Raw genomic sequence first — 22,520 nt, forward strand, 5'->3', positions numbered from 1 at the left:
AGGGCCAGGGCCTTCTCAGTGATGGCTCCGACCTGGTGGAATGCTCTGTCCCATGAGACCAGGGCCCTGCAGGATTTAACTTCCTTCCGCAGGGCCTGTAAGACAGAGCTATTCTGCCTGGCTTTCAACTTGAACTTAGCCTAGTCTTTTATTCCCCTTTCTTCCCTCCCCCTCCCTTTTGTATGAAGATTACCCGCTCTGGGATCCCCCAGCTAATTCTCCCCTGGTCTCCTCGCTGGCCCAAATAGGACTAATTTAGCCAGCTAGCCCTGGCGATCATCTAATGTTTATTGGATGGATTTCCCCCCTAAATCGATTTTTGAATTCTGAATTTATTGTTATTCGCGTTTTATACTGTATTTTATGCTGTTTTTTGTCGCATCAATTAAGTGTTTTAAATTTGTTGTTAGCTGCCCTGAGCCCAGTTTTCTGAACTGGGAAAGGCAGGGCATAAATAAAGATTTGTATTATTATGCCTAAAAACACATACAATTTCAGCCCCTTCCCTTACAAAGCAAGAAAAGAGGCCCCCGTGGGGACATGACGCCCCCCCACCATTATCTGTGTTTAGCAAGAGGCCAGGAAGAAGCAGCAAAATTAAAATTAAAAAACTAAAATTAAAATTTTCACCTGGGCCACGGATGGGAGAGTCTTTAGCCCTGCAGATTATTGGTTGGACTACAGCTCCCATGATTCCTTGTCATGGCCATGCCCGCTGCTAGGCTTGCTGGGAGTTGGAGTCCAACAACACCTGGAGAGTTGCAGCCTCCCCAGTCCCCTGTGCACTCATATAGCTCAAGTCCTGCCCATCACCCCTGCTGGTCAGATGCTCTCCAGCTAGAGCACCGCAGCCACTTTCTGCCCTCCCAGAAGGAAAGGCACCTTGAAAATGCTGCAGAGTGTCATTGTGAAAAGAAAAGCAGCAGCATAGACGTCCCCGGAGGGAGATTCCTAGAGGGGAAGTTAGGTCTCAGCCTCCATGGAGCATACAGTGCCAAACACACAAATGGGGGCAGGGGCAAAACAGAGGGAGACAGGACATGCTCAGCGATAGGAGGAGAAGAGGGGAACTTTTTCAGTCTGAGGGCCACACTGCCTGCTGGGGGCCACATGTCAGGTGTGGGCGGGGCCAGAGGACAAAGTGGGCGGGGCAACAGATGCCCATTTTCACTTCCGTACTTTTGGCTAGTTTCTACATTTAGCTGATATTCCTGCACTGCAGAGAGTTGGACTAGATGACTCTGAGGGTCCCTTCCAACGTGACGATTCTACATTCCCACGACATTTTCCTCCAAGGAAAACAAGATGCAATATCAGAGTTCAAGAATGCATTCCAGCCACACAGAAAAATCCATGGAGGATACGAAGAAGAGACTTTAAACAGAATGGCTGGGGAGGTAGCCTAGGGAGGGAGGGAGTCAGAGAGGCTTGAACCCCCAAGCCTAAAATTCTCTATGCCACTACTGTGGCGTATGGAACAATTTTTCCAAACGAGCTAGTTCAGGGGGCAAAATCAATCCACCTGTGTGCGGGTGGCCCTATAGGTTAAACCACAGAGCCTAGGACTTGCCGATCAGAAGGTTGACGGTTCGAATCCCCATGACGGGGTGAGCTCCTGTTGCTCGGTCCCTGCTCCTGCCAACCTAGCAGTTCGAAAGCACATCAAAGTGCAAGTAGATAAATAGGTACCTCTCCGGCGGGAAGGTAAACGGCGTTTTCGTGCACTGCTCTGGTTCACCAGAAGCGGCTTAGTCATGCTGGCCACATGACCCGGAAGCTGTACGCCGGCTCCCTCGGCCAGTAAAGCGAGATGAGCGCCGCAACCCCAGAGTCCGTCACGACTGGACCTAATGGTCAGGGGTCCCTTTACCTTTGCCTAAATATGAACTTCCATGTCTGGTGGCAGTCTATCTCTCCATACCAGGCTCCTTAGAGGGGAGCGAACATCAAGGAATACTCCACCACCACATCTTGCTTCCTAGTTTTGTCCAGCTGTCTGTTTTTTATATGTATCATTTGTAGGCTGCTCTTCCTCCCTAAGGAGTGGTTTAACAATCAATGCCTCTTAACAGGGAACTGGGAATTGTAGCTCTGCGAAGGGAACCGGTGTTTTCCTAACAACCCTCAGCCCCTTTAACAAACTGCAGTTCCCATAAGTCTTGTGGGAGGAGGGAGGGAAGCCATGACTGGTTAGAGTTGTATTGTGGTGCTTGAAATGTACGGTTCAAATGTGGCATAAAACAGGGCTGGTAACATCTGTCACCCTCCAGATGTTGTTGGACTACAACTCCCATCATCCCCAGCCAGTTGAGATGGGAGTCAGAAGGCAGCAATATTGGAAAGGGCCACTGGATCCCTCATCCTCAGGTTGGAAAATAAGGTGACTGATTTGGGATGTGTGTGTGCATAACAGGAACTTATGAAAATGGGAGTGGTGCCAAGGGGGTAGGCAGAAAAAAGCTATTGCCTTTTCCTCCTGATATTGGAATTTGGGGAATGACCCAATCAAATTAATTGGCAGCGAGGATTAAGAACAGATCCCGCCCTCCCAAAGGATCATATGCACGAATGATATTATAATTTATTATTATTATTATGAATTACATTTGTATCCCACCTTTCCTCCCAAGGAGCTCAATGCACCTTACATTGTTCCCCTCCACCCCATTTTATTCTCACAACAACCCTGGGAGGTAGGCTAGGCTGAGAGTAAGCGATTGGCCCAAGGTCATCCACTGAGCTTCACGGCTGGGTGCGGATTCGAATCCTGCTCTCCCAGGTCTGAGTCTGACATGCTAAGCTCACTTGTATCTATATGATATATGAGCGATTGTTCTTACTGTTTTAAGATGGGTGTTATATACAAAATTAAGACTGTCTTTAAAATACGCTAATATTTTAACTGTTTTTAAACACATGCAGCTGTTTGATATATGCTTTCACAATATTGCAAAACGCTTTGGGACGCCCACTGGGAAATTATTTGTAAACGAAATTAGCGATAAATAAATACGTTTTAATATTATGTCAATTATTGGTAGCAGCATCTAGCTGTCCACACAACCGAGGACTGTTATTCTTTAAACATTTGTTCCTCCAGCACCACTCCTTTAACAACGGATGGAGAACCTGTGGCGGAATTCCAGCTCCCATCACTCATGACCAATCCATCAGGAGTCCAGCAACATACAGAGTGCTTTGAGTTTCCCCATCTCCACAATCAATGAGCTGGACCGGGAGTTTTCGGCACAGAGTTCACCTCTGGAACTCCGTGCCACAGGGCAGCGCAAGGCTAACTGGGCTCAGATAGGGAGCCAACAGCCCCCAAGGGGAAGGCAACTCCCAAGCAATAAAAACTCTCAGCAGATACCAAGCCAGAGCAACATCCTTAATACTGCCCCCTACAGTTCTGGTACACATGAAGCTCGAATGTCAGGTTAGAGGGGCCCCTAAACAAGGGTTTGAGGAGTTATTTCAGCCCCAAAGCCCTTTAATTCCTGCATAAATCTAGTGGAGGAAGAGGTGTGCCCTACTGAGAGCAACATATTAAATGGCCTTTGGCCAGATCCAGCCAGGCTTTTCTCAAGTGCTTTTTTTTATTGAAAAGGGCCAGCAAAAAGGGAACATGGGGAGCTGCCTGAGTTCAGACCACTGATCTCAATATTGTCTACACAGGCTGGCAGCAGCTCTCCAGGGTTGCAGGAAGGGGACCTCCCTACCTGGAGATGCCATTGGGAATCGAACCAGGTACCTTCTGATGCAAAAGCAGATTCTCTGCCACTGAGCTACAGCAGCAGCAGAAGGGAGGAGGGAAGAAGAACCACTGTGCATTTCAGATTCGGGGAGGGGGGGGGGCCAGGAACCCAGCAGCATCAGGGCCCAGAAAGCGGGTGCCTCATGTCTCAAATGATTAAGGGGTTTCCTGTCCATCATCTTCCTCTCTCTCTCACACACACACACACTAGTCAAAATCACATGATTGCAAGCTGAAAAGCAGCTGCAACCCCCAGTAGCTCCCTACAGAAATCAACAGCCGGATTACCCCATAGAAAACCCCGATTGAGGAAAGAGGGGGAACATGGAGGACAATCTTGGCTCTGAGTCAGGGGGTGGGGGAGCTCTCAAAATGCAACCCATCACCTTTCCGCTGTGATGTACTACAAGCCTTAAACGGCAGCCACCAATGCCCACCCCCAATCGTGGAATATTCTCCTATGGAGGCAGCAGTAGGGTGTGCAAGCCAAAGAGTCAAGTGGGGGGGGGTGAAAAATAAGAATACTGTGAGCAGAAACCCACTGATCATTTTTTCCCTGCTCCCCACCCCCAAGCATCTTCCAATAGCGATCAGAGATGGAAGCTGGCTAGGTGGGAAAATGCACTCCAGGCTGCATGCCCGATCCCATTTACATGCGAGTAAACCCCGCCGGGTTTAATGGGATTTAATTCCGAATAGGCACGGTTTGGATTACACAGCAGGGGAAAAAGCACTGTGACCCCGCCCTTCTCTCTCTTTCTCTTTCTACCGCCTCCCCCCCCAATACCACCTGTATCCCTTTCTTACTGGAGAAGGGGGTGGGGGGGTCCATCAAGCCTTCTTTCTGGGGAGGTAAGGGAGCAATTTGGGCGGAAGGAGCCACCAGAGAGTCTTCCCTCTCACCTAAGCATGCCATCCCTTCCGTCGCCCCCCCCCCAAAAAAAAGAATCAACCGCAACTGTGAATGGAGGGAGGGGAAAACCCAGGCAAACTTCAATTGGCGCTAACGTTACCATGGGGAGCACATTCATGCGCGCAACTTCGGTTGCTGTTGGCGGGGGGGGAGCAGTTTTCCATCCCACCCTCTTTACGATTCAGATATGTTAACGCCACCTCCCACCCCCACCCCCAAAAGATGCTAGATACCCTCACCAATTTTCAGACGTGGCTCCCCTTTTTCCTTCCACCCTCCCTCCCCAACAAAGTCACGCGTCGCGATTCAGAAATTGCCTTCTTGGTTTGGAGAGCGCCGGTGCGCGCTTTTTGGAGAGGTTGGAAGGCGCCTTCCAGGACATCCGCCCCCCCCCCCCAAATAAAACCACACACACGCCTTCCGAGGCTCCGGGGGGGGGGAAGCCGCGCCTACCTTGGAGTACAAACCCCACGACAGCTCCGTCTCGATGACCATCACGACGATGCCGAACATGCCGAAGATGAGCGCGTAATCGCTGAGCCTTTTCCGCTTCTCGAAGAGGGCGCGCCGGTGGCCCAGGCGGTAGCCGATGTTCTGGTTCTTGCGCTTGGGCGCTTTGGCGAAGGAGGGCCCCCCGACGGGCGGGTGCTTGTGGGGGCCACCTCCGGTCCCCGACAGCCCGGCCGTGTTGGGGTGCAGCCCTTGCGGGGAGTGGTTGTCCTCCCGGGAGATGACGATCTCGGGCGGGTGAGCCCCGGCGCCCAGAAGTTGCAGCGGCTGCGCTTCGGCGGCGGCCTCGGCGTCCAGCAGGTTCCGACGGGAGGCGCTGAGGCGGCTGAGCGGCTTCATGACGCCGCCGCTGTACTTGCACGAGCTCATGGCGATCTCGGTGAAGGGGTTGCTGTCCCGCCGGTGCGCCAGCGGGCTGGCCTGCCGGTGCTTGCCGCCCGTGCCCGCGCCGCCGCCGCCGCCGCTGGAGCTGGGCGAGTGGCCCGGGGCCGCCCAGTGCTCGCCGCTTACATTGGGCTGGCTCCCTTGGCGGGAGGAAGGGCGGAGGGCGGCCACCGGGGGAGGAGCCCGCAGGGGACCCGCCGCCGCCGCCGTCGTCGCCGCCGCCGCTGGAGCCAAGCTGGGGGGCGCGGCGGACGGGCGCGGCTCGTCCCCCGAGGGCGGGCAAGGCGGGCGCGACTCGTCGGCGTCCAGATCGCCCACGCCGGAGTCGTGGAAGGGCCCCGACGGCTCCATCTCCCGGCCCTGGCTTGCCCCTGCCCGGGCTCAGCGCGCTGCCTCCCCCAGGGCAGGGGCATCCAAGCGGCCCCCTCGGATGCCCAGCCTGCGGGGCGGGGTGGCGAGGCGGCGGCGGCGGCGGCGGAGAAGCGACGGCCCGGAGCTGCCGGCGCCAGCTGCTGCAGCCGAGCCGCGAGCGGGGCTTGAATGGACAGCCAGCCAGCGCTGCCTCTCGCGCGCGCCGCCAGCCAAGCCCACCTGCCGTCGGAGGCCGCTCATTGGCTGCCCGGGAGCAGCCGCCGGGCTGACATCACCCCCTCCCCCGCCCGCCGCCCCCTCCCCAAAGGCACCGGCGGCCAGTGCGCCTGTGCGCGCCCCGCGGCACCACGGGAATTGGAGTCCGCCGCGCCTTTGCCCTCGACTGGGCGTACGGCTGGGCTGCGCTTTTGGCTCTCTCGGGATCGCCGCGCGAGGCTGATCCATCGGACACGCGAGTCCAGGCAGGAGTCCGCGGCATCGAGGTGGGGTGTGTGAGTCAGGTGGGGAGATCAACAGGTGAAGCTTTGCATGCCGGCATCCGCTGCGAAGCTTTGCCGGTGGGATTTTCACCCGCCGGCGTGTGTCTGTCTTCGCTCTCTCCATCCCTTCCCTGGTCTGATTTATACCAGTCTGTCTGTCTATCTGCCTTTTGTCTTTGTCCATGGAGTTTTCTTGGCAGGGATACTGGAGTGGCTTGCCGGTTCCTGCTCCAGGTGGATCACGTTTGGTCAAAACTCTCCACTATGACCTGTCCATCTTGGGTGCCCTGCTCGACATAGTTCATAGCTTCTCTGAGTTATTCAAGCCCCTTCGCCACGGCAAGGCAGTGATCCATGAAGGGCCAACAAAGGTCCGTATAGTTAAAGCTATGGTTTTCCCAGTAGTGATGTATGGAAGTGAGAGCTGGACCATCAAGAAGGCTGATCGCCAAAGAATTGATGCTTTTGAATTATGGTGCTGGAGGAGACCCTTGAGAGTCCCATGGACTGCAAGAAGATCAAACCGATCTATTCTTAAGGAAATCAGCCCTGAGTGCTCACTGGAAGGACAGATCCTGAAGCTGAGGCTCCAATACTTTGGCCACCTCAGGAGAAGAGAAGACTCCCTGGAAAAGACCCTGATGCTGGGAAAGATGGAGGGCACAAGGAGAAGGGGTTGACAGAGGACGAGATGGTTGGACAGTGTTCTTGAAGCTGCCAGCATGAGTTTGACCAAACTGCGGGAGGCAATGGAAGACAGGAGTGCCTGGCATGCTCTGGTCCAGGGAGTCACGAAGCGTTGGACATGACTAAACAACAACAACAAGTCTATCTGCCGGTCAGTTCTATCCCTCTTGAGAGCACGTGGAAGGATGGAGTGAAACAACTCCAAACCAAATAAATATGTCTCTCTTTAATCTATGTATGTTTGTTCGCGTACGTAACAAGAGCCTTGCTGGATCAGGCCAGGTCTGGGATAGCTCAGCCGGTAGAGAGTGAGACTCTTAAATCTCAGGGTCATGGGTTCGAAACCCACCTTGGGCAAAAGATTGTTGCATTGCAGGAGCTGAACTAGATGATCCTTGTGGCCCATTCCAGCTCTGTGATTCCGTCTAGTCCAACATTCTGTTCCTAAATTGGCCAACCGGAGGCCTCCCCAGGTTCAATCCCCGGCAGCATCTCCAAGTGAGGCCGGGATAGATTCCTATATGAAACCCTGGAAAGCTGCTGCCAGTCAGTGCAAACAGATCTGACTGAATAAAGCCGCATATAGAGACATATAACATACAGTGAAATGAGAGTTGATCCCCGGAGTGAACAGGGACATGGTGTATCACAGGAATAGGCAAACTCGGCCCTCCAGATGATTTGGGTCTACAACTCCCATCATCCCTAGCTAACAGGGCCAGTGGTCAGGGTTGATGGGAATTGTAATCCCAAAACATCTGGAGGGCTGAGTTTGCTTATGCTTGGTGTATCATATGGTTACCCAAAGCACATACAGTGGTACCTCAGGCTACAGACGCCTCAGGTTACAGACACTTCAGGTTACAGACCCCGCTAACCCTGAAATAGTACCTTGGGTTAAGAACTTTGCTTCAGGATGAGAACAGAAATCGGGCTCCGGCGGCAGCGGGAGGCCCCATTAGCTAAAATGGTACCTCAGGTTAAGAACAGATTCAGGTTAAGAACGGATCTCTGGAACGAATTAAGTTCTTAACCTGAGGTACCACTGTACTATGAATTTTGCTTCCAGGAAAGAGAAAAATGGCCACCGATCTGGATGACTTCCATAGAATTGTAGCGTTCGGACCCCGAGGGTCATCTAGTCCAACCCCCCACAATGCAAGAATATCAGTGGGATCATACATGACACATGGCCATCCAACCTCTGATACTCCATATCAGAAGAGGGCAGGGTACCACATGGTGGCTGTTTCTCTCTTTTCTGGAAGCAGAAAGCCGCAGCTGAACCACCACCAACAACAAAAAACAGATGGGCAGAGGATAAATAATAAAATGATGATGATGGAACAGGACGTCCCTATTTTCATCGGAGAAATGTTGGAGAGTATGTATTCCCACCTTAGAGGGAGGAGAGAAAGTGGATGGGATAAGTTTTTCGCCGTCTCCTCTTACCGGGGCAAGAGGTCATCCTATGAAGCTTGGAAGGTTGGAAGATTCAGGCCAGGAAGAAAAGGAGTATCAATCTTGATGCATTTTACATCCATTAACACAAAAAGCAGCTGAGTGTTTGCAAAAAGCTCTCCTCTGACCAAGAGGCTCAGCTCCCGCAGGGGCAAAGCTATAATCTCTTGGCCTGGCCTCTCATTGGCTCTGGCGCCACCTACTGTTGGGCTCCCTGCCTTCCCAGCCCCAATGGGCCCTAGCCATCACTGCTATCTACCTGTTCCTCCCTCCCCGAATTGTAACCTCCTTGGGGCAGGGACTTGCCCTTAGGCTTGCTCTGCAAAGCTGCCTCTCTCCGGGTCAGATTGTTTGCCCATCAAGCCCAGTACCACCAGTTACGACTGGCAGAAGCCCCCCAAGGCAGAGAGTGGTATCTTCCATAATCTCCTGGTCATTTTAACCGGAGATGGCAGGAATTGAACCTGATACCTTTTGGGTGTACTACTGATCTGCCATCCCTCTCCAAAAACCAGACATTCTGATGATGCTCTACGAATCAACATTCTCTCTCTGTTTCCAGTGTTCAGGCTGCGAATAGAGGGGAAGCCAAAAGAGTAACCAACCAAATGCAAGGAACACCCGAATTTAGTACCAAAAGTGGGGGTGGAGGGGACTAGGAGAGATTAAAGAAGCTCAAAACCAGACCAGTGAAGACTAAGAACAGAAGAGACCTCCTAGATCAGGCCAGTGGTCCGTCTAGTCCTGGTCTCACAGCTGCCAGCCAGATGGGAAACCCCCTTGCGCACAAAAGCAGGTCTCCCCTCCTGTGGTTTTCAGCAACTGGTATTCAGAAGCATTGGTGTTCCCAGCCATAGCGGCTAGCAGCCATTCACATAATCCTCTCCTCCATGAATTTGCCCACTCCTCTTTTAAAGCCACCCAATTTATTGGCCATCACTACCTCCTGTGGGAGTGAGTTCCACAGTTTAACGCTGTGCTATGTGAAGAAGTAGGGACACGGGTGGCGCTGTGGTCTAAACCACAGAGCCTAAGGCTTGCCGATCAGAAGGTTGGCGGTTCGAATCCCGGCAACGGGGTGAGCTCCCGTTGCTCGGTCCCAGCTCCTGCCAATCTAGCAGTTCAAAAGTACGTCAAAGTGCAAGTAGATAAATAGGTACCGCTCCGGTGGGAAGGTAAACAGCGTTTCCGTGCGCTGCTCTGGTTCGCCAGAAGCGGCTTAGTCATGCTGGCCACATGACCCTGAAGCGGTACGCCAGCTCCCTCGGCCAATAAAGCGAGATGAGCGCCGCAACCCCAGAGCCGGCCACGACTGGACCTAATGGTCAGGGGTCCCTTTACCTTTTATGTGAAGAAGTACTTTCTTTCATCTTCCAACATTCACCTTCACTGGATTCCCACCAGTTTGGATGTTAACGAGGGAGGAAAAACTCCCCTCTGTGCTATGGATATTTTTGTATACCTCTTACTCTCCTTTTCTCTAAAGCGATAAAGTCTCAAATGCGGCTCCCTGAGCCTGCTCTGTAGCCACAGACTGCTGGCTGTTGAAGGACGATTATTTAATTAGATTATTAAAAGGGGGGACTGTTGTGTAACACTGGAGGTTAAACCATTTGGGCAGCAGGATGCAGAAAGCCCCCTGAAGACGAAAGGCAGTAAACCCGCTTGATAGCTGGCCTACCAAGGAGTAAAATGGCGCAGGGCACCAATTGTGCAGTTTGTGAAAATTGCGCTTAGATAGTACACTTAAAGGTTCCTGGGCGTTAGCCACCAAATGGAGCACATTAATGCTATTTCTGAAGCGAGCATGACGGTTGGTGCCATACGCTTTACACCTCTCTGCCCGCGTCCTGCTTGCCCCAGGCAGCGGGACGGGTTCGTTTAAGAAATATTGCTTTTAATTTCACATCCCGTTAGACAACGACATCAAATGCAGAAGGAGCAGCGGGGTTCCCCTCTCCTCCAAACTCTCAGGAGTGAGGCGTTTTGCGCTTTGCATTAAATGCAAAGGTTGCCTCCGGCCAGCGAGGATCTGCATCGGATACTTCCCGAAGGAACTGCAGGGTGCTGACTCAGAATGGCCCATTAGTGAAGGGTTACTTGGAAAACCAACAGAACCGTCTGTCTCGGAATGGTCTTAGGAAAATATCGAAGCCGAAAAAGAAAGAAATCTGAGCTCTACAAGAAGATTCTGTGGTTGGAGAGACATTGGCCCTGCTGGGCGATTGGGAATGGGTCCATAGCTGTCAACTTTTCCCTTTTCTTGCGAGGAATCCTATTTGGAATAAGGGAATTTCCCCTTAAAAAAGGAAAACGTTGACAGCTATGGATGGGTCTGCTGGGGCCCCCTTGTAAGAGCCTCCTGGCCCTCCCTTAAGTGGCTTTATACTCAGTCAAAACATTGGTCCCCCTGGCTCAGTACTGTACTGTCCACACCAGGCTTCCTCAACCTCTGCCCTCCAGATGATTTGAGACTACAGTTCCCATCATCCCTGACCACTGGTCCTGCTAGCTAGGGATCATGGGAGTTGTAGGCCAAAAACATCTGGAGGGCCGAGGTTGAGGAAGGCTGGTCCACACCAACTGGCAGCAGCTCTCCAGGGTTTTAGGCAGGGGATATTTTTCCCAGCCCCACCTGGAGATGCTGGGGCTCTTTTGCAAGCAAATCTGCTGTCAATACACCAGGCATGGCCAAACTTGGCCCTCCATATATTTTGGGACTACAACTCCCATCATCCCTAGCTACCAGGAGCAGTGGTCAGGGATGATGGGAGTTGTAGTCCCAAACATAGCTGTCAATGTTTCTCTTTTTTTAAAGGGAAATTCCCTTATTCTGAATAGGATTCCTCGCAAAAAAAAAGGAAATGTTGAAAGCTATGGTCCCAAAACATCTGGAGGGCTGAGTTTGGCCATGCCTGCAATACACTCTCCCTCAAAGCAAAGTAAGAATCTAGTCTTTGTCAGTCATAGAGCCGTAGAGTTTGGAGGGACCCCAAGAATCATCTAGTCCAACCCCTTGCAATGCAGGAATATGCAGCTGTCCCGCACAGGGATCGAACCTGAAAGCTTGGCCTTATCAGCACCACACTCTAACCAAGTCTAAATGAAGGGCTGGTTTAAATAGGAATGTTGGATGCTGCCTATCAACTAAGACAACTGGTCTACCCAGCTTAGTTGTGTCTGCAGTGACTCCCAGTTCCATCTGGAGACACCAAGTATTGCATCTGGGACCTCCAGCCAACAAAGCAGATGTGCTACCCACTGAGTTATGGTGCTTTACCCCCCCCAAAAAAAAAATATAGTCCTCATCGTTCTTAATAAAGGGCTGATTTAAATAGAAGCGTAGACATCTGAGTCATATCATTGGTTCACCTATGTCTGATGCTCCGCCCACTGAGCTAAGGCCCCTCCCACAACCTCCTTGCTCCCTCGCCTTTCGCTCTGGCTCAAACAACAGCTGCATCAAGTGGCTGATGCAGATTTTTGTTCCTTCTGTTCCGAGTCTTTTGAATGACTTTGAAAACGGAATAGATTTATGATGTGTGTGTGTGTGTGTATAAATATACTTTGTTCCTTCTATAAGTGAAATCAGGTGGTGGTGAGTGCCAGCACAAATTCTTCCAAAAGGGAGTAATTGGGGAGGTTTCTGTATGCTTAGACTAAGGAAACATGAAGTTTGCAAGAGTACCAAACACATCCCCTCCCCACAAAAATATCCACTCAGGCCCTGTCTTCTTCTTCTCCTTCTTCTTCTTCTCCTTCTTCTTCTTCTATCTGCCCTTCACCCTAAGGTCCCTGGGCAGGTTACAACAATTAAGATGGGTATTATACAGTTCAGAAAAGGGCAACAAAATGATCATTGAGATGAATCAACTCCTCTATGGGGAAAGATTGCAGCATTTGGAGTTTAGAGAGAAAAGGTGAGAGGTGACACAAAAGCAATTTATGAAATTATGCATGCCATCGAGAAAGTGGATTGAGAAAACTGTTTTCTCTCATGACCCTAGAATTTGGGGACATCCGATGAAGCGATGGCTGGACGATTCAGGACAGATAAAAGGAAGACATTCTTCTCACAGCGCCGAGTTAAACTGTGGAACTCCCACCTGCAGGACAGCTGACAATGTGGGAGGCTCTAAAAGAGGATCAGACAGATTCACGGAGGAGAGGTCTATCATTGCTTCTGAATAACAGTTGCTGGAAGCTGCGGGATGGGCAAGGGTTTCCCACAAGCGTCTGGGTGGCCAGCTCTGAGAATAGGATGCTAGACTGGATGTTTAGCTGAGATTCCTGCATTCCAGGGGGTTGGACTAGATGACCCTTGGTGTCCCTTCCAACGCTACAAATCTATGATTCTATTACTAGATGGTGCTAGATCTATCACTGCAGATGGTGACAGCAGCCACAAAATTAAAAGATGCCTGCTTCTTGGGAGAAAAGCAATGACAAACCTTGACAGCATCTTAAAAAGCAGAGACATCACCTTGCCAGCAAAGGTCCGTATTGTAAAAGCTATGGTTTTCCCAGTAGTGATGTATGGAAGTGAAAGCTGGACCATAAAGAAGGCTGATCACCAAAGAATTGATGCTTTTGAATTCTGGTGCTGGAGGAGACTCTTGAGAGTCCCATGGACTGCAAGAAGATCAAAGCTCTCCATTCTTAAGGAAATCAGCCCTGAGTGCTCACTGGAAGGACAGATCCTGAAGCTGAGGCTCCAATACTTTGGCCACCTCAGGAGAAGAGAAGACTCCCTGGAAAAGACCCTGATGCTGGGAAAGATGGAGGGCACAAGGAGAAGGGGTTGACAGAGGACGAGATGGTTGGACAGTGTTCTCAAAACTACCAGCATGAGTTTGACCAAACTGCGGGAGGCAGTGGAAGACAGGAGGGCCTGGCGTGCTCTGGTCCATGGGGTCACAAAGAGTCGGACACGACTAAACGACTAAACAACAACAAAATTTATTAGATGGATGATTGGCTCATGTTCTTATACGTATGTGTTGTATGCCCTTTACAGAGGATAGTCCTCTATTTGAAGGTGTTTGGTTTTTTTACAAAGTAATAATAAGAAATAAATAGGAATAAAAATGTGCACCTCACCCCTGAGACCATTCCATCGTAACTATCCAACCTCCTAGAATTTCAACACCTCTTACGATGGTTCGAACCCTTTCGGTTTAAACAGTACGAATTCTACGAAACACCTTATTTGAATGTATCTTCTGCCTGAAGGACTGTCTAGTGTACTTTAAACCTGAAATAGGGAGGGCAGGAGGGAGCCCTGAAGTGGACCATTCACAACGAGCACTTAGACCGCAGCAGGTACACAGGACTGTCTTCCCCACCAGGGTGAGATTTCTTGTACAGTGGTACCTCGGGTTAAGAACTTAATTCGTTCTGGAGGTCCGTTCTTAACCTGAAACTGTTCTTAACCTGAAGCACCACTTTAGCTAATGGGGCCTCCTGCTGCTGCTGTGCCGCTGGAGCACGATTTCTGTTCTCATCCTGAAGCAAAGTTCTTAACCCGAGGTACTATTTCTGGGTTAGAGGACTCTGTAACCTGAAGTGTATGTAACCTGAAGCGTATGTAACCCGAGGAACCACTGTATTCCTATTGCAATTGTAGCAATTCTTTCTTTCTAAAATGGCACCAAGACATAAACACAGCCACATTTTTCTCTTTCTTGGTGATGCATGTCATTTATCGGGAGCCATTCCAGTGAGGCCCAAGGAGCCACAGAACATTAAGTGTCCACTGGGAAAGGAAACTGGGGAAACTGGGTAGAGGGGGCATGGAATGGAGTAGCCTCAAGTGGGGCATGGCTGGCCAATTGGAACCCTGAACAGGATCGCTCAATGCTGCAACGTTTTTGCTGCAATTCCCACTTGTAAACTCTTAATTAAACAAAAAACAAAGACCACAAATAAATCTCTTGAGCTCTCCTTTCTGCCAGAACGATTATCTCTCCAATCTAGGCCCCTAGTTTCTCCCAAGAATTTTCTTAGTTCCCCTCTATCTTGCCTGGACCCAGCCTGTTACCACTGACCACTGCATCCCCTCGGACCCCAGATGACCCCTCTGGAAGCTGCCGGCCGGCCAATGTCACACTGCCCCTTTGGCCACTTCCACCTCCCTCCAGTTGTCCTCTGCAAAAGAGTCCAAACTTGTTACGTAACCGGGAGTGATCGCCATGGAAGCCAGGAGGAAAAAGTGCCCATTGTAATTTCGTGGGAAACATTTGCAGCCTTTGTTCCGAAAGCCAAACTCCCCCCCCCCAACTTCTTGTTGAAGTCCTTGCCTTTGAGAAATAAATCTCTTTCATCCATGAGCCTTACAAAAAGAAAAGAGAAACAGCCAATCTGCCAAATACAGAGTCCCAAGTGGAATGCCAGATGAAGCCAAAAAGAGAGAGAAAGACCACAGGCAAACCTGGAGGCTTCTGGGAAAATCGCAACTTTAGGGATGGTTTGGCAGGCCTCAAAGTGGTTGTTATGACAATGGAGCCAGTGTCTATTTTCAGTTATTTAATAAAATTTACATACTGCTTGGTTGTACATAGAACATCTAAGTGGGTTACAAAAAAATTATTTATTTATTATTGTTGTTGTTGTTGTTGTTAAGTTGTGGGTGAACATATCAGACAACACAGCGATTCTTCAAACAGCTCTTGTTTATTCACAGGCCAGGACAGAACTGACTGAAGGGCTCAGTCAGCCTGCTTATATAGAGCTCCAGTACCACGTTACTGTAACAACTTTCTAAAATTATCCAATCACTGAACGTCACTTTTGATCCTTCATTTGCATAACTATCTACAGTATCCCCCTGCTGGCCCAGGGTGAGAACTTCAGTACATAACAATTATTATTATTACCAATACTACTACTACTACTACTACTACTACTACTACTACTACATTAATATCCTATTTTTTCTCCAAAGCGCACAAGGGGATGTACATAGTTCTCAGTTTTTCCCTCAAAACAACCCTGTGTGGTAAGCAAGGCTGAGAGACAGTGATTCCCCCCCCCCCTGGGTTTCGTAGCTGAGTGGAAATTTGAACCCTGGTCTCCCAGGCTGGAGTCTAGTGCTCTAACCACTGCTCCACACTGACAATAAGAGATAGAGTTAAAAACATTATTTTTAAGAAAGGGAATAATTAATATCTCCAATAAAAACAGAGTAAAACACATGTGACTTCTACATGTCTCAATAGGCTGAAATGTTTTAAGCAGGTTCTGAGTGTGCCAGCCTGAGGTCAACAGGCAGGCAGTTCCAACCATAGCTGTCAAGCGTCCCTTATTTGGCGGGGCAGTCCCTTATCCCAGCGCCATGTCCCGCTGCTGTCCCTTATTGATGATGTCCCTTAAATAAGCTACTGAAGGTAATGGGGCCCTTTCTATTTCCAGCTGTCCTTTGTCAACAACAAATTGTTGCTGTTTTTTTTGTGTTGAATATATGCTATATGGTAATTTATGGACCTAATAGGTATCTAAAACCATTTGCACACAATAAAATATGTATTTTCTCAAAGTAATTGTTGATCCCTTATTTTGGCTGCTGATCCCTTATTTTCGAGGCTGCTGGTCCCTTATTTTCAATTCTGTAAGTTGACAGCTATGCTATGGTTCCAACATGCTGGGGCTGCCACATTAATAGATTGATTATAATTAAAATTGATTAAAAACTTTGATATATATATACACATACATACAGTAGACACAGACACTGAGTTGGACCCTTGGTCCATTTAGCTCAGTATTGTCCACTCTGACTGGCAAGCAGCTCTGCTGGGCTTCAAATGGGGAGTCCTGCTCTGCCCCGTGTGGAGAATCCAGCTCACCAATTCACCAAGAACGTGTTCTTTTGCTGTAATAGTATGCAACTTTTAAAATAAAAAACCCCCCAATTTTTATTAAAAGTTTTCACAATGCAAAAAAGTAATATCTAGAACAGATAGAATCAAAAAGACAAGAAAGAGAGGATTAGAGAGAAAGGGAACAAAAAGGACGGAAGGAAATAATAATAATATAATAATAATTAATAATAATAGGGACAGGTTTGATCTTTATAAGGAAACTCCTTTGGCACAAGTGCACCCTGATCATCAGCCACCAGTAATTGGGAAAGCAATGGGTTTCCTAATGTACGAGTTGTTGATAATCCACCTGCTTATTTTGGGGAAATGCTTCTCTCCCCGCCCCCCCGACTCTGCTCTCCCGCTTTCTGCTCTCTAAGAGGCTCCCATCCGCACACACACATACACTGTCTTTCCTCCAAAGGTTGATGGTGGCAGGTTGCCATGGACACAGCATCCAGGTACCTCTCTTCCTGTTCTGCCTCACCCAGCAAAGCCTGGGACTCAATGGCCTTGCAAATCACAAAGCAATCAGGGAAGGACATTCCCGCCCCGCCCCGCCCCCCCCCACTGCTTGTCCCCCACACCAGAGAGGCTTGCATTTGCCCAGCACACCTGAAGTTCAAGGTTAAAAGCCACCTTTACTACTTCCGGGATCCGCTGGAGCTAAGAGAGGATAAAAATATTTCTTATACACTGTTCAAATTAAAAAACCACTTAACACCACTGCCAGTAAAATGAACAAGGAGAACAATTAATGAACAATTTAAAAAAATAGCTACCCAAAAATCCACAGATGGAAACAGCAGGTTTCTCAAATAAATAAATTTATTTTTATTTAATTTTTTTTTTAAATTGCAACATTGAACTGCAGCTATCTGGGCAGCAGCTTTGGTATTTGTTATTAATGAACAAATTTATATTATTCAGAAGCAGTGTGGTGTAGTGGTTAGTGTTAGACTAGGACCTGGGAGACCAGGGTTCAAATCCCCGCTCAGCCATGAAGCTACCTAGCTGACCTTGAGCTAGTCAGTGCTTCTCAGCCTAGCCTACTTCACAGGGTTGTTGTGGAGATAAAATGAGGAAGGGGAGAACAACATATGCCACCTTGAGTTCCTTGGGGGGGGGGAGATGGTATATAAATGCAATTAATAAATAATAGACTTGTAAAATTGGAAGGGACCACAGGGGTCATCAGGATGCGGGTGGCGTTGTGGGTTAAACCACAGAGCCTAGGGCTTGCCAATCAGAAGGTCGGCAGTTTGAATCCCCGTGACGGGGTGAGCTCCTGTTGCTCGGTCCCTGCTCCTGCCAACCTAGCAGTTTGAAAGCACGTCAAAGTGCAAGTAGATAAATAGGTACCACTCTGGCGGGAAGGTTAACGGTGTTTCCGTGCACTGCTCTGGTTCGCCAGAAGCAGCTTAGTCCTGCTGGCCACATGACCCGGAAGCTGTACGCCAGCTCCCTCGGCCAATAAAGCGAGATGAGCGCCGCAACCCCAGAGTCGGCCACGACTGCACCTAATGGTCAGGGGTCCCTTTACCTTTACCAGGGTCATCTAGTCCAACCCCTGCAATGCAGGAATCTTTTGCCTAACCTGGGGCTCAAACCCACCACCCTGAGATTAAGAGTCTTGTGCTCCACCAACTGAGCTATCCCCAGCATAATAAAAGATGGTGATGATCGTTGGCAATTGGCAGAGCGGACCTACTGAGAATAATAGACCAAAGTTAATGGCGCTCAGTCAAGTCAACGGTTCTACTCTGAGTAAAACTTAGCTGACTACAACCCTGTATGATACTGAACCTGCGCTAGCGGGCAGAGAATATTGGGTACACAGTCCACAGGGCCAGGATGCGAGAGATAATCTGGATCAATTGACACAGAACACAAAAGGTTTCTGCTAGTATAGGTGAAGACTGAAGAAAACAGTTAACCCAGGTGTGCAGACTCTGGAAATTAGTTTGTACTGAAGATCTTTGGCCTCTGACATCCCAGGATTTCTCGTAGCCCCAAACCAGAACACGTGTGTGTGTGTGTGTGTGTGTGTGTGTACAGCAGCAATCCTAATTCCGCAACAGGCTTTAAGAAAGCCCCACCCACACACTCCCATGTAACTGTAGTTACATAAGACCCCTCCTTCCCCAAATAATCTCGAGCTGCCCTATTTGGCAAAAAGAGGAAAGTAGCTGGGGCGAGGCCAGGATTACAAGAGAACATCTGGAGAACGGCATCCAGGATGCTCACTGGCGGCGGGCAGCTAGGATCCCAGCCCTCTGCATCCTCACAAAGGTAGCTGTGCGGCAGACTTGAATCTCCATCCTGAGAGGGAAGATGCCTCTGAATCTCAGTTGCACTCAGGTCCCACTTGCAAACTTCCTAGACTTAGGACTGAGCAAAGGGAGGACCGAGAAAAGGATGGACGAAAGTTTGCTCCAGGAAGAGGCTGTGATGAGATATCATTAACTACAAACCCCAAACTACGAACTCCAAGTTTTGCAGTGTTTCTTCGGGTTCATAGCTGATGAAACTGCCGTGGTGGCCACCAACTTTGAAAGAGGACAAGGCAAACTCATGCAGAGCTACAGCTACTGGCCACAGCGGGTGAATACCAGTTGCTGGGAACCACAGGAGAGTCGTTCTTGTGCTCGGATCCTGTTTGCAGCCTTCCCATTTGGACACCTGGGCGGCCAGTGTAAGAACAGGATGCTAGGCTAGATGGGCCCCTTTGCCTTGATCCAGAAGCTCTTCTTATGCTAACAGCCAGGATAATTCAAAACAGAGCCTCCATCTCCTAAGGCAGTCTACCCCTGAACTGGAGAGATGCTGGAGAGAAACAATCAAGGATGCTTTAAGTGCCCTGCCTAGGGGCCTTCCATCAGCAAAACAGGATGCTGGACCAGTGGCGTAGCTTTGGTTGCCAGTGCCTGGGGCCGCACTGAGTGGTGGTGGGGAAACGGACAGAGTAAGCATGTGCATTCAACTCATAGCTGGCAATGTTTCCCTTTTCTTAAAAGAAATTCCCTTATTCTGAATAGGAGTCCTCGCAAGAAAAGGGAAAAGTTGACAGCTATGATTCAACTGCCTAATGGTGTCCGTCCGCATCACCCAGGAGATTTCAGCCACAGAGATAAGAAAAGAAGAGTCATTCCATTGTCTGGAAAGGTCATTTCCTGGTTTGCACTGAGTATATTGAGGCAGCACCGGGTGTTGAAATTTTGTGCCCCTATTTTGCACCCAGGGCAACTGCCCCAGTGCACCCCCCATGCTATGCCACTGTACGGACCGAGATGGGCCCTATGTTCTTAACAGGGTAGAAATGAAATAGAAATTCACAGTTGGGTTAAAGACCCTAACCCCAGGAAGAAGAAATAGCCTCTTCTTCAGCTGTGGGAGAATCTCTGCCCCGGCCCCCAGGAAAAGTCCCAACCCACATTCCTGAGGGATCATACATCTCTCTTACACTTCTAAAATCCAAACATCAGGTCCCCGGCTGCCGGAGAGGGTATTAAGAATCATATCCTTATACTTAGAAGAGGCGGATAATCTCCCAGGCTGCAGAAAAGCATTAAGCAGAGGGCAGAGAGAGAGGTTCTCAGCTGGTACAACTCTGAGCCCATGTCTGCCCATGTCAGTGCTCTGAGCCTGGGAACCTCAGGCCCAATTGTGGCCCTCCAGTGCTTTTCATTACTACTATTACTGAATTTATTATTATTCTTTTTTGAATTTATATACCGTCCTATACCCAGGTCTCAGGGCAGTTCACAGAAGACATCAGCCTTAAAAACCACAATATATATAATCGAAATGAAGACATCCCAACATCCCTCTACGGCTACTTTATGAAGGAGGGGAGATCCGATCAGAATTCCTTGCATCGCATCTGCACTGGCTCTATTAGGAGCTTTTTCTGTGGAAGGAATTGTTTGTTTAGGTTTACATCCCTGCTTCTCGGGGCAGTTTTAAGACTCTGCTCGAACATACATTGACCCTTAATTTTTTTTCTAAAAAAAAAAGGTAAACGGAACGCAATGTGTTAATGCGTCCATAACTTGAAGCGCATATCCGGATGATGAATTCGTACATTTGATGCCCAAACCTCACTTATAGCTCTGCTTCCCTTTGGAGCACATCAGCAAGGACACGAGTGGTCTTTGTCTTTTTCTTTTTCTCTCTCTCTCTCTTTTTTTTTAAAATAAATTTTTATTAATTTACATCAAAAAGCAAACAAAGCAAACAAAAAACAGGAAAAAAAACATATTAGTTTCACATCAAATTTTTCACAGCTTATTCCTTTTCTGGACTTCCTTCAGCTTTTCCGTAAATCATCCATAGTTATTGTTTATATTACGCATTTCTTAGTTTTATATTGACATTATTTATATCTTACTTTCTATTCCCTTTAGACAATATTTCTTAATTTTTCACAGTGCTTCTTTAAATCCCATTAGCGTTATCTGTCCCTCACTTATATATTCCAGATATTCCACAAATTTCCCCCAGTCCTCGATGAACTTTTGGTCTCTTAAGTATCTAATCTTTCCTGTCAATTTATCCAACTCCGCATAGTCTAACAGCTTTATTCTCCATTCCTCCACAGTCGGTATTTCCTGTTGTTTCCATTTCTGGGCCAGTAGCACTCTTGCTGCTGTTACTGCATATTGCACAAATTTGCAATCCTTTCTTTTTATCTCATTTCCTAATACTCCTAACAGAAAGACTTCTGGCTTCTTTATAAATGTGTATTTTAAAATCTTCTTCAATTCGTTGTATATCTTTTCCCGTTGTATATTACATTCCCACCACATGTGGTAAAAAGTGCCCTCTTTATCTTTACACTTCCAGCACTTATTACATGGACATAAGCGGTCTTTGTCATCTGAGCAGCCCAGGACCTCCATACACACTGCCCAGGCTTGCGCCCCAGAGAGGTCACTTTGGTGCTGCTAACACAGCAAAAACACCACAGGAGGCAGCAAGTTACCGGTCTCTGCAGCTGCAGCAGGCAGTGCAATTCTCCAGCGGTTTGCCTTCACCCCTGGAAGCGTACTCCATTGTCTCTCAAGACATGGATGCCAACAAGAAGTAGGCAATCGACAGCCTTCCGATAGTAGAGCATTTGACTGCAGATTACGAGGTCCCCAATTCATACCCATGTTCCCCCTAGCAGTGGAAATAAATGCAGTGCTGTTTATCTGAAACGGCTAGTTTCCAAAGCAAGCTGTGTTTGATGAGAGGCAGTGGCGGTGCTGTGGTTAGGGGGTTGGACTAGGAACCAGGAGAGACCAGGGTTCAGACCCCTACTTGGCCATTAAGCAAGCAAGGCACTACAGTGGTACCTCGGGTTACATACACTTCAGCTTACAGACTCCGCTAACCAGGAAATAGTACTTCGGGTTAAGAACTTTGCTTCAGGATGAGAACAGAAATTGTGCTCCGGCGGTGAGGCAGCAGCAGGAGGCCCCATTAGCTAAAGTGGTGCTTCAGGTCAAGAACAGTTTCAGGTTAAGAACGGACCTCCGAAACGAATTAAGTACTTAACCTGAGGTACCACTGTACTTTTCAGTCTAACCTACCTCACAGGGTTGTGGAGGGGGAGAACCATGAGCAACCTGAAGAAAAAATAGATGATAGATAGATAGATACCTGTAGATAGACAGTCAGTCAGTCAGTCTAAAATTCCTGGTAGAGGACAAGGATCTAGAGATCACGCAGTAAAGGTACCCCTGCCCGTACGGGCCAGTCTTGACAGACTCTAGGGTTGTGCGCTCATCTCACTCTAGAGGCCGGGAGCCAGCGCTGTCCGCAGACACTTCCGGGTCACGTGGCCAGCGTGACAAGCTGCATCTGGCGAGCCAGTGCAGCACACGGAACACGTTTACCTTCCCGCTATAAAGCGGTCCCTATTTATCTACTTGCACCCGGGGGTGCTTTTGAACTGCTAGGTTGGCAGGCGCTGGGACCGAACGACAGGAGCGCACCCCGCCGCGGGGATTCGAACCGCCGACCATGCGATCGGCAAGTCCTAGGCGCTGAGGTTTTACCCACAGCACCACCCGCGTCCCTTTAGAGATCACGCTAAGGGTGGCCAAATTCTGTGC

The 22,520-nt window shown here is 49.1% G+C and overlaps 1 protein-coding gene across 1 annotated transcript in view; it reads right to left on the bottom strand.

Annotated features, from left to right (window-relative positions):
- Positions 1-6,050, bottom strand: part of KCNN3 (potassium calcium-activated channel subfamily N member 3) — a 92,043-nt gene extending 85,993 nt beyond the window's left edge. The window contains exon 1 of the mRNA XM_083591143.1: positions 5,121-6,050. Coding sequence (XP_083447269.1) covers positions 5,121-5,912 — 792 coding nt within the window. The 5' untranslated portion in view covers positions 5,913-6,050. The remainder of the gene's footprint in view (positions 1-5,120) is intronic.
- Between the last annotated feature and the right edge of the window lie 16,470 nt (positions 6,051-22,520).

Source organism: Podarcis filfolensis (genome assembly GCF_964270895.1).
Source record: "Podarcis filfolensis genome assembly, chromosome: 16".
In the NCBI taxonomy this organism is placed as follows: Eukaryota; Metazoa; Chordata; class Lepidosauria; order Squamata; family Lacertidae; genus Podarcis; species Podarcis filfolensis.